General features: G+C 45.2%; 1 protein-coding gene across 1 annotated transcript in view; it reads right to left on the bottom strand.

Moving 5' to 3' along the window:
* Positions 1-11,937, bottom strand: part of LOC131737607 (uncharacterized) — a 34,259-nt gene extending 22,322 nt beyond the window's left edge. Inside the window, exons 1-2 of the mRNA XM_059027855.1 lie at positions 11,845-11,937; positions 6,873-11,115 (exon numbers count right to left, since the gene is read on the bottom strand). Of these exons, the coding sequence (XP_058883838.1) occupies positions 9,652-11,115; positions 11,845-11,937 (1,557 nt within the window). The 3' untranslated portion in view covers positions 6,873-9,651. The remainder of the gene's footprint in view (positions 1-6,872; positions 11,116-11,844) is intronic.
* Between the last annotated feature and the right edge of the window lie 853 nt (positions 11,938-12,790).

The following is a 12,790-nucleotide window of genomic DNA, read 5'->3' on the forward strand; positions in this document are numbered from 1 at the left end:
GGTCCTAGGGCTGTGGAAGCACCGACTTCCCCCTCTTGGGCTATGGAAGCACCAACTCCCCCCTCTTTGGGCTGTGGACGCACTCTCCCCCCTCTTGGGCTTAGGACGTTCGGGCTCCTCCCACTCAGGCGTAGGACGTTCGGGCTCCTCCCACTCAGGCGTAGGATGTTCGGGCTCCTCCCGCTCAGGCGTAGGACGTTCGGGCTCCTCCCACTCAGGCGTAGGACGTTCGGGCTCTGCCCACTCAGGCGTAGGACGTTTGGGCTCCTTCTCTTTGGGCGCTAGAGAGGACAACAGCCTTGCTAGTAGCGGTGCGGGGCACCTTTTTAACACCGCCTGCAACTGCTGCGCTGATGTTACTCTGGGGCCCCCTTGCTTCTCCCGATCCAGCAGCCAGTCGATCTCTTCCTCTGTCACTGGCCTGCAGGATGGGTGCTGCTGTTGCTTCCTCTCTAGGCTCTTTCCTCCTTCCCTTTCTCCAAAAAAAAATCCATTTATTTATTTTTTCCCCCTTTCCAAAAAAAACCACACTGTACTCCTTCTCTGCTCTGCGTCTAGGAGGCACTGTTAATCCCACGATGACACCACGTGTGGCAAAGTGGCTAGTGAAGGGGAACAGGTGTAGCGGTGATGCGATGCAGGAGTGACAGGCAGACAACGGTATACAGTGAAAAGGTGCTTTATTTATAATCCAGGTCTGGCGACCGTCAAATAATAAATCCCTGGCTATACACACCAATGTGTAAAGCACAGGGATAACAAAACAGGGCACAGTCCCGAACAAAAATGAACACACGGTCACCAGTCCTGGGTGAGAGCAGTCGTGCTGGTGCTGAGTGCAAACACAAGTATTTTTTGTGACGGTAGTGTAGTGGTGCTCCGGATTGTGCTGACCCTCGGCGACAGCTCTGGAGATGTGCTCTAACTGTCTGGTGATGTAAAAAACACAAACAATTACAACACAGACAAACACAACACAAAAACACGTAACACATCTTTCTCTCTTTTCTTTATTATTAAGAGCTCCTCTCTCAGTCCTTCTCTCTACTGAGCTTTACCCAAACGAAGGAAAAGATCAGCGTTACCCTGGCCCCTATATGTAATCCCGCATGATATCTAGGTAATCTAGATATCAGCTGCCCCTCGTTTACCTGTCAAATCAATACGGTCTTACAACAGAGTCTCGCTTCTTTCCAGGCTGACCCACTTCCCGATCCCGGAAACGAACTGTCAGGCCAGCCCTTCCAGATACTTCTCCTCCCGTTCTTTAGCGCCCTCACCGGTCGGGAGGAAGATTTATCACCAGAACTCATTGTATTTCTGTCACACTCCCCCATTTATTATTATTATTATTATTATTATTATTATTATTATTATTATTATTATTATTATTTATTTCTTTCTTTCTTAGCAGACACCCTTATCCAGGGCGACTTACAATTGTTACAAGATATCACATTATACATTATTTCACATTATTTTTACATACAATTACCCATTTATACAGTTGGGTTTTTACTGGAGCAATCTAGGTAAGGTACCTTGCTCAAGGGTACAACAGCAGTGTCCCCCACTGGGGATTGAACCCACAACCCTCCAGTCAAGAGTCCAGAGCCCTAACCACTACATTAGAAAGTGCATGTTCCCTTACTGCAGCAGCTCTCCACAACTCAGAAGAACTGAAGATCAGTGGGTGTCCTCCAATACAATATGCCTCCCTAGCCCACAGAAGCTCCAGAGCCAATGCAGTGCTCCCCGTGGTATACCCAGTAAAGACCTGCAACAGGTCTTGTGGTCTCCTGACTGTATGACCTACTCTGCACACCAAGCAGTCATAGTTTGCCAGGTGAGTCTGTTTTAATGATTTAAATTAATCTTGTGGATATTGTCCACCAGGTGTGATTTATAAAAAATAAAACACAGGATGATGCTATTCAGACCTGTCACTGCTAAGATCATTATAATATACACCAATAATTTATAATATGTAATTTTGCACTGAAAGACCTATTTGTTTCTTAGCCTATTTAATTATGTGTGTTTCTTCGCATTTACCTTAAAAACCTTTTTACTTGGTCCCCAAGTAACTCACCGGTGAAGACACAACCTTGTGGTGTGCAGAATGAGTCATACAGTCAGGGGAGCACAGATTTGGGTCCTGGCTGTGCAAAGTTGACAGTCTTCGCTGGGGATTCCACAGGGCATGTGGCATTGGCTGACACTCAAATGGGTTAGAGAGGCAAAATCGTCATGTATTGAGTCGCCGTCCTGCAGTCCCTACTGAACAGGCCCTAGTGAGCTCAAGCAGACACCTGCACGGCTGGCCTTTGTCACCAGCAGTCAATCTGGTGTAAAGCTTGGCCATGGAATTGGAGGACGGCCACTGTGAGGGAACAGAATTTGACATTCTAAACTGAGAAGCAAAATGGGGATCAAATAATTTGTACCAGTATGTGAAATATTTTTTTTTTCCTCTTACATGTGTTTGCAATCGTTTATGAAACAACAAATGTATTATTTTAACTGTTGTTAGCTTTTGTTGTATAAAAATGGGAATATTTATAAATATACTAAACTATTTCTTCATTTAAAAAATATACTGCTGAGCTGTTCTCACTTGAATGGAGAGTTAGAGCCAGCAACGTCATCTGTGCTGATTAAGAGATTAAGGGAACATCTGCAAATTCTAATTATAAAATGGAACAGAGATTTTTTATTTACATGGGGTGGTAGAGGTAACCGAGAAAAGCAAATATAGGGGAGGAAGGAGAAGTCTTTGAGTGAGAATTACCAATTATTAGAGATTATTGACTTTTAATTAAAAAATCTAATTTTGATCAGGTAGTAATTTTGATTTAAAAGAGAGTAAAAACTTTCACAATACTGTGCATCAGTGTCAAGAGCAACCAGCAAGGAGCTTCCCCATCCTCCACTTCTGCTGGCTGATTTAGGTCTCGCACACAATTTTCTTTTTAAAGTTTGTCAAGTAGGCATTTACAGAAATACATGGTTTTTTTTATAATGCATCAAGGTACAAAATACTCCTGTGCACACTCCATATCAACACCAGTTATTGCATTGCGTTTCCATTGCAGCCCTTCTACTCTGTGTGCATCAGTGTTAAGAATTCGGTCTCTCACTACATATTCTTGAGGTAGTTTTGAATATGCATGTGAAATAATTCCCAGCTGCTGGTTATAAGTGTACATACCTGTCCACTATCAGAGCTGCCTTGGACATACAGTATAGGGAGAGGCTGCCACCAGTGTAAATGTGGTTGGCTTTTCAAGTTGTACTGAACCCTCAACTAGTGTATGTCCCTTTAAGAAAGTAGCATGCTGAACAGCATGTGCTGTATACTGATTTGACCAGCAGAGGGTGGTGTGTACTATTTGGTGCTTGGGTCAGCAAAGAGGTTGCAAGCAACACATGTCTGAATTGTACTGTGATTCTTGAAATGTATTTGTTTATGACTGTAAGTCACCCTGGATAAGGGCATCTGCTAAGAAATCAATAATAATAATAATAATAAATGTGTCACTTGCTTTTAATGTTTTTTTTTAATGCCTAATTATTTTACACCCAATTTTCTCCCCCAATTGCATGCCACCATCGCAGTAATTCCTGACAACAGCTCAAGAAAACTTAAGGTTTACACTCCAATCCTGGTTAAACTCACGGTGACCAGAGGATTTGAGCTTTTCAAATTTTGTTGTCCAGGTAACGTGGATGGTCTTAATCCTTATGCTTGTTACGGCCTTGCAGCAGCCCTGAGGTTTATTAGCTGACCCCTTTTATTACAAAAGGCTCCACCAGGACACACCCACCTGCTGGTTAAAGATCAGCAGCCATTGTCTGCTGCTTCAAGTGCACCACATTCTCTGTTGGACAAGCTGCGGAGTGCAACATTCCACAGTCTGCTGGCCAGAGACTTGTTTGAGTTGATGTCATTCATGATGCTAAGGGCAAAACTCTTCTCAGGTTTTGAAAGGTATTTTGTAATGTAGCTGTTGAGGGCTGTAGATTGTTCACCAATGAACTGAATATCCAAATTGCCTTCCCAAGCTAGCAAAATGGCTGGATTGTAATCATTGATTCTGACTTCTGTACTACTCCGTGGGAGGTCATAGAGTCTGCCGTGAGGTTTGAGTGCTTTCCGTCCAGCAATGGCCTCAGCCACATCTTGGATTACCACAATGGTTTGTTCTTTTCTGGGAAATCCAAAGCGACAAACTATCCCCACCTTGTTTTTTGATTTTCTTGGATCTTAGACAGTATTTGTTGAATTTATGTTGCTGCCATTTCAAGACACGGTCTCTGAGTACAGGTGCTATCAGGTCATTTGGAATGGTACAGACAACATGTTGAATAATGTACTGTGCAATTTGTGAGTTGGGGGAAACTCCAGTAAGTGGTGCACCTTCCACCCAAAGAAGCATGTGGAAGTGCTGCATTCCACAACCCTGGTACTCTCTGCGCCAAAAGTAATGTGCAACTTTGCCCAGAGGGCCATTTGGGGATGTGATAAAATTCAAGATTGCAAGAAACTTGTTGTGCATGAACCGAGGTACACTGACAGGATCTCGTGCAACAAGTTCACTGATGGGCATGTTTGCAAACTCTGGTCCATTCCCCTCCTTTATGTATTGTCCCAGGTCAGTCCAGGTCCATTCTGCAGGACTCAGAGTGACAAACCATGTTGCTGCTCCGTAAGCATCCACATCATCCATAGCATCCACATCATTTCTTGGTTTACGCCAGTATTGTGGAGTGTTCTTTAAACGGGAGAAAATGGTGGTAAGATCAAATTCAAGGTCATCATTGGACACCTGTTGCAACCACTGTGCTGCAGTCATATGTTCCCGGGGACGGTGCACCTTCAGCTTGTGGTAAATGCCTCCATTAATCTGGCGAAGAATGGCCTGATGCTGCAGGTAAAAGATATATTGCTGATTCAGCCTAAATTGTGCATGGCATGACTGAAGCTGAGCTTTGACAAACTCTGTTGGATTCAAATGAGGAGTCCGTTCAGCATGCATTCCATGAATGCCATGAGTGTACAAGTCTGGGAAACACAAGTAGGTCTAGTTTTTTCTCCCAGTCTTTCAGAGCGTCATCCTGCATGTGAAGCATTTGGTAAAGATCAGTAGCTGTACCTTTCTTTCTTTCACTGTGTATGGGATGTATTGTGTAATTGTGGTAAATGACAGCTTCTTCCTCAGGTTGAACCTTACATAGCAAAGGTTCTTTGGGGTGAGGTTGTTCTTTGGTTGTTTCCTCCACAGTGATTTCATCATCATCATCTTCTTGTTCATTGTCAGAATGACACTGAAATGTGTTCAAGTTGTGATTAGTAAGCAAGTTGACAGAGTTTTGTGGCAAGATGATGTCTTTGTAGAAAGGATTGATTTCCTTCAACTTCCGTAAAGTATTATACACATTATTGAGATCCACAATGTCTTCCCAAACAGTTTTGGATTTTGTTGGTGCACCGCATACCAGGATGTGCAGTTCCAAGTTATCTGGCAAGGCTTGGTTTGGCAGGGGCAGTTTGCTCAGTGTTTCCTGAAGAGGCAAGGGCAGGTGAAAGGTTCGGCCATGCACTTTCTGAACCCTCTGCTGGTGAGGCAACTTCTTGCTAGTGGAAACTGGAGACATTCTTGAGACGGCTTGAAATGCTTTTGCACGTTGAATGAGAATTTTTTCATAATCATTGAGGGACCTTGGGGACAGCCATTTGGTTGAGGACACATCGGGGTGGCAGTTTGTTGATGCGAAACTTTTGCAGGCAGCAGTGGCAGACATACTTTGCTTGTGTGTTGGTATTATCTAAGTAAATCCTTAAATTCTGCCACTTGTCATTGTTTGGTGTTGTTTGCATGGCAGCTATTTCAACACATTGTCTTCTGTGGCACAGCTTGTCACAAGAAGCACAAGTGTGTTTTGGTGTGTCAGCTGAGTGTCGTGTGTATGTCAGAAATTGTGCATGATACTTTGTGAGAATGGATGCATCACTCAGTAAGAGCTCTAGATGTTCCTGGGGATGCACGTCCGGTGTGTTCAAATAAGGTTTGCACAGTTCTTTCATAGTGTGCTCATCACCATCTTCCAAGGCTTTCTGCAAAGATGTTATTTGGCAGTACACTCTAACCACAGAATAAATGTTACGTACAAGTTTTCTTACACGAGGAAAATGGCAGCCAAGGGTACGGAGGTAAAGGAGTGACGATTTACAAGTGCTCCTAGACATGTAGCAGGTAATGTGATGACCAGCTTTTTTAGATGCATGAAAAGCCTCATTTGCACAGTCATCAAATGTGTCCATAAATGCACGTGCATGCTTTGGGTCTGCTGAAACAATGCTTTGAAGGATATTCAGTACACAAGGAACAAGAGAAGAGCTTGAGTCAATTCGACAAATGTTTTTATGGCACTGTGTAACAGGGCGAGGTGCCCTGTACATGGTTTTGTTTATTTATTTTGTTTAGTAACATGGATGGGAAGCCCCATCCACATGATATTTTAAAAGTCGTGCAGAAGGTGGCCATCTCCCGAATTAATTAGGTGATTTAATTTGTTGCTAATCGGGAGATGGTCACCTGTTATAAAAGCCTGCAGCTCTCCATGTTCCAGGTGGGGTGTTAGAGAGGAGAGAGCGAGTAGAGAGACGGCGAGTGGAAAAACAAAAACGAAACGAAAAGAAAACCTAAGTGGTCAGTGAAGGCTATAGCCCAGCCTGATCGCGTTATTTGTGTTTGAGATTTATTTTGTGTTTACCCTTTTATTTTGCTCTGCGAGCACAAAGTGTGTTTTTTTGTTCAAACCTTTTATTTATTTTTGTTATTTAATAAAAACAGCAAACACCACCTTACCTGCAGTACTCCTCGGTGTCAGTTTCCTTCCTGCTTCTGCCTGACGTCAGACCACTCAGTCAGCCTGTCACACACTGCCATTTATGCGAGCTTTGTTTTTCCTTTGCTTGCCCTCGTTCTTCACTGTCATCTTCATCTGGAAGTGGCTGGAGCTGACTATGCTTTTTGTCCTTTTTCAGTGTCACATCAGGGAAAATCTGGCATTGGCCTTTCTCATTAATGGGAATACATGACACAAGAGTGTGTGATGTGTGTTGACTTGGGCCACATATCATCTCTGCTTTTTGGGAGACATTGTCCTGTACAAGTATTAGATTAAGAAGGACATGTGTGTTGCTTTGTAGTGCAGTAAATCGACGTTGTAGACTGTTCTGCATTTTCAAATAAACCTTGATGGAAAGGTCAACAAGATATGTTGCTGTCATGAGTTTTGAAGCATGACTCCTGCCTTTTAAGTTTTTCAGTAGTTGTGTGATGTAGTATTGTTTTCGGCGTTGCTGTCTTAAAATATTTTTCCTTTTGTATGTGTTTGTTAATTGTTTCACTTTGTAGCAAATGTTGTAGGTATGTCTTCTTTTAGCTCTCACAAGGGTATATTTGTCAGCATAATATGCCCTGCACAAAGTTTTTTTTTTGGGGGGGTTCTGATGGTATTGTCTTTTCTTTGCAGTTGTTTGCAAAGCAGGATTTGCGGCATATTTTGTCTTTTCGTTGTTTCTTTTTGGCTCTGGGTTTTTATTGTAGCTTTCGTGCTGCTGAAGTCGCTTTGGCTCTGGGTTTTTATTGTAGCTTTCGCGCTCCCGAAGTCGCCTTGCCTCTAGTGGAAGCTGTTGTTATTGCCTTTCTGTTTGGATATGTGGGCCCTTATCGTGGTGTTGTAAATGTTTTTGTTGTTTTGTTTCTGGGTTCTTTGGGCGACATTCCAGCTGTCTTTGTTTTTGGTCTGGCTGTGGTTTGTAATTTCCTTGCTGTTCTGTTTTAAACATTGGGTCATGATTGGTGTGGTGTTGTATTGAGGCATGATTGGTGTGGTGCTGTAATTGAAATTTCTGTGGCTCTGGTTCTCGATAAAGTTGTGATTTCTGCTGTTGTGTTTTGTGCTGTGTCTCCAAGTAATGCAAATCTGGCTGTTTGTGAATAAATGACATGTATTTCTCCTGTTGTTGACTTTGTTTGTGTAGGTGTTGGTCCCAATGACGTTGTTCCTGCTGTTGTTGGGGTCTGGCCTGTGACTCATTGTGATGCTGATTCTGCTGGTTTGTGTTACAGACAGTTGCACGACGGTATTTCTCAATGTGCTGTGTTCGGTCTGGAGATGTCACTTGGACAGCTGCATGACGGTATTCCTCAATGTGCTGTGTTCAGTCTGGAGATGTCACTTGGGCAGTTGCACGACGGTATTGTTCAATGTGCTGTGTTCGGTCTGGAGATGTCACTTGGGCAGTTGCACGACGGTATTGTTCAATGTGCTGTGTTCGGTCTAAAGATGTCACTTGGGCAGTTGCACGACGGTATTCCTCAATGTGCTGTGTTCGGTATGGACATGTCACTTGGGCAGTTGCATGACGGTATTCCTCAATGTGCTGTGTTCGGTCTGGAGATGTCACTTGGGCAGTTGCACGACGGTATTTTTCAATGTGCTGTGTTCAGTCTGGAGATGTCACTTGGACAGTTGCACGACGGTATTCCTCAATGTGCTGTGTTCGGTCTGGAGATGTCACTTGGGCAGTTGCATGACGGTATTCCTCAATGTGCTGTGTTCGGTCTGGAGATGTCACTTGGGCAGTTGCACGACGGTATTTATCAATGTGCTGTGTTCGGTCTGGAGATGTCACTTGGACAGTTGCACGACGGTATTCCTCAATGTGCTTTCGGTCTGGAGATGTCATTTGGGCAGTTGCATGACGGTATTCCTCAATGTGCTGTGTTCGGTCTGGAGATGTCACTTGGACAGTTGCATGACGGTATTCCTCAATGTGCTGTGTTCGGACTGGAGATGTCACTTGGGCAGTTGCACGACGGTATTGTTCAATGTGCTGTGTTCAGTCTGGAGATGTCACTTGGACAGTTGCACGACGGTATTCCTCAATGTGCTGTGTTCGGACTGGAGATGTCACTTGGGCAGTTGCACGACGGTATTGTTCAATGTGCTGTGTTCAATCTGGAGATGTCACTTGGACAGTTGCACGACGGAATTCCTCAATGTGCTTTCGGTCTGGAGATGTCACTTGGGCAGTTGCATGACGGTATTCTTCAATGTGCCGGGTTTTTTTTCTGGAGATGTCCCTAAGACAGTTGCACGACGGTATTCCTCAATGTGCTGTGTCCGGTCTGGAGATGTCACTTGGACAGTTGCATGACGGTATTCCTCAATGTGCTGTGTTCGGTCTGGAGATGTCACTTGGACAGTTGCATGACGGTATTCCTCAATGTGCTGTGTTCGGTCTGGAGATGTCACTTGGACAGTTGCACGACGGTATTCCTCAATGTGCTTTCGGTCTGGAGATGTCATTTGGGCAGTTGCATGACGGTATTCCTCAATGTGCTGTGTTCGGTCTGGAGATGTCACTTGGACAGTTGCATGACGGTATTCCTCAATGTGCTGTGTTCGGACTGGAGATGTCACTTGGGCAGTTGCACGACGGTATTGTTCAATGTGCTGTGTTCAGTCTGGAGATGTCACTTGGACAGTTGCACGACGGTATTCCTCAATGTGCTGTGTTCGGACTGGAGATGTCACTTGGGCAGTTGCACGACGGTATTGTTCAATGTGCTGTGTTCAGTCTGGAGATGTCACTTGGACAGTTGCACGACGGAATTCCTCAATGTGCTTTCGGTCTGGAGATGTCACTTGGGCAGTTGCATGACGGTATTCTTCAATGTGCTGTGTTTGGTCTGGAGATGTCACTTGGACAGTTGCACGACGGTATTCCTCAATGTGCTGTGTTCGGTCTGGAGATGTCACTTGGACAGTTGCATGACGGTATTCCTCAATGTGCTGTGTTCGGTCTGGAGATGTCACTTGGACAGTTGCATGACGGTATTCCTCAATGTGCTGTGTTCGGTCTGGAGATGTCACTTGGGCAGTTGCACGACGGTATTTATCAATGTGCTGTGTTCGGTCTGGAGATGTCACTTGGACAGTTGCACGACGGTATTTCTCAATGTGCTTTCGGTCTGGAGATGTCAATTGGGCAGTTGCATGACGGTATTCCTCAATGTGCTGTGTTTGGTCTGGAGATGTCACTTGGGCAGTTGCACGATGGTATTGTTCAATGTGCTGTGTTCGGTCTGGAGATGTCACTTGGACAGTTGCATGACGGTATTCCTCAATGTGCTGTGTTCGGTCTGGAGATGTCACTTGGACAGTTGCATGACGGTATTCCTCAATGTGCTGTGTTCGGTCTGGAGATGTCACTTGGGCAGTTGCACGACGGTATTTATCAATGTGCTGTGTTCGGTCTGGAGATGTCACTTGGACAGTTGCACGACGGTATTTCTCAATGTGCTTTCGGTCTGGAGATGTCAATTGGGCAGTTGCATGACGGTATTCCTCAATGTGCTGTGTTTGGTCTGGAGATGTCACTTGGGCAGTTGCACGATGGTATTGTTCAATGTGCTGTGTTCGGTCTGGAGATGTCACTTGGACAGTTGCATGACGGTATTCCTCAATGTGCTGTGTTCGGTCTGGAGATGTCACTTGGGCAGTTGCACGACGGTATTCCTCAATGTGCTGTGTTCGGTCTGGAGATGTGACTTGGGCAGTTGCACGACGGTATTTATCAATGTGCTGTGTTCGGTCTGGAGATGTCACTTGGACAGTTGAGCGACGGTATTGTTCAATGTGCTGTGTTCGGTCTGGAGATGTCACTTGGACAGTTGCACGACGGTATTGTTCAATGTGCTGTGTTCGGTCTGGAGATGTCACTTGGGCAGTTGCATGATGGTATTGTTCAATGTGCTGTGTTTGGTCTGGAGATGTCACTTGGACAGTTGCACGATGGTATTCTTCAATGGGTGGATTTCGTTCTGAATATTTTACATTAACAGTTGCACGATAATAACTCTCAACGGGCTGTGGTTGGCCAGGAGATGCTACATGGACAGTTGCACGATAGTAACTCTCAACGTGCCGTGATCGGTCTGGAGTTTGCTGAAATTGTGGTTGTGTCTGTGTCTTTGGTTTCTGATGTGTTATTGTAGTTTTTGTGAGTGGGCTGCCTATTTGTTGATCCTTATCGTCCTATCCTATTCATGTAGTATTTATGTTGTTGTTTTCTTTGTCGTTTCATGGTGAAAGGCATGATGGTTCCAGTGTTTCAGGCTGGCTAGAAGCCCCCTGTATGAAAGAAATTGTAATCATTAATATTATTGTATCCATAAGCATAATGTCATATAAACAAACATAGGGTCAAATGCATTTAGATTTAAATGCAAATGACTGCATGTGTTTGAAATTCTGAATGTGCTTAATAACAATGCAAATGTGATACATTTAGTACCAAACTAAATACAAATGCAAATATGTGACAAATGATAATGACTTCAAATACTTTCCCATACAACAAATGTTAATTTATTAACATGAATTTGGCAGAGGCCTTTATCCAAAGTGACTGTGACAAAGAGAGAGTAAACTCTTGTTTTAGATCTCCCTTCCGACCGGTGAGGACGCTGGGGAGGAGGAGCAGGCGGAGCCGCGGTGCGCAACGTCAGAGACCCGGTCGGGAAGCGAGGTGGCAATCACGCATTGGCTGACGGCGGTTGCCCTCGCTGACCAATGGGGACGGGACGGGGTGTACAAAAGGGGGCGTGGCCCGGGGTTCTGTTCCTTCTGGCAAGGTACAGTGTGTGAGAGAGACAGAGCGAGAGCGCATTTTACTGCAGGATAGACAAGCAGGGAAATAAATAAACGGAAAGGAATAAGAAGAGTTATTATTGTGTGTGTGGATATACCTGCTAACCCCTTCACCCTTTGTCTGTCCATAGAGCACTGACGGGATGCTCCGGGAATACTTTGGAGGAGCGCGGACCCGGAAGTGCTGGACTGTTTACAGTGGTTCATTTTGCTGGGAGTGAGGAAGGACGGACTGTGTTTTTGTTTGATTATACTTGCGTGTTGGTTTCGTTTTCATTTGGGACTGCAACCCCTTTCTTTCCCTTTGTTTGTCGGGTTACACATTGTTGTGTATCCTGGCGCTATTATTATTATTATTGTTTGACCGGGTTACACATTGCTGTGTATCCCGGCGTTATTATTGTTGGATTTTTGTTGTGGATTAAAAACCCAGAGTTTATACCAACAAAACCTGGACTGGTCTAACGATTTTTTACACCACACCCTCAGCCAACCTGTCACACATGGTGTCAGAGAGGGATGGATCCAGCCAGTTTTGCGGTGGTGTTGGAGGCTTTGGACAGCCGAAGGGAGGTTGAGGAACGGAGGAGGGAGGAGCGATACACGGCCCTTATTGAGAGGGTCGGGATGGGGATGACGTCAGCAGCAACAACGGGCCCCATGATGGTTGCCCCGAAGGCCCGGGCCCACAAAATGACGGTGGAGGATGACTCAGAAGCCTACCTCGTGGCATTCGAGCGGCTGGCCACCACCGCAGCCTGGCCCGCCCTTGCCCTCTGCCCCACCAGTCTGTTTTAGGTGCCAGCAGCCAGGACACATCGCCAGATACTGCCTGGCCGCCATGGAGTGCGACGTGGCTGCATGTCATCTGACATCGGAGACAGGTAAGGAATGGGGAAATGGTCGGGAGGGCCCGTGTGGTGTTGATGTTGTGCTGGGGAAGGTGAAAACCCACGCGTTAGTGGACACCGGGTGTGAGCAGACTTTGATTCGGACAGCTGTCCTTGGCGGTATGTCGTGGCAGCCACGAGGTCAGGTGGCGATCTCCTGTATCCATGGA

Source organism: Acipenser ruthenus, chromosome 7 (assembly GCF_902713425.1).
Source record: "Acipenser ruthenus chromosome 7, fAciRut3.2 maternal haplotype, whole genome shotgun sequence".
Classification (NCBI taxonomy): Eukaryota; Metazoa; Chordata; class Actinopteri; order Acipenseriformes; family Acipenseridae; genus Acipenser; species Acipenser ruthenus.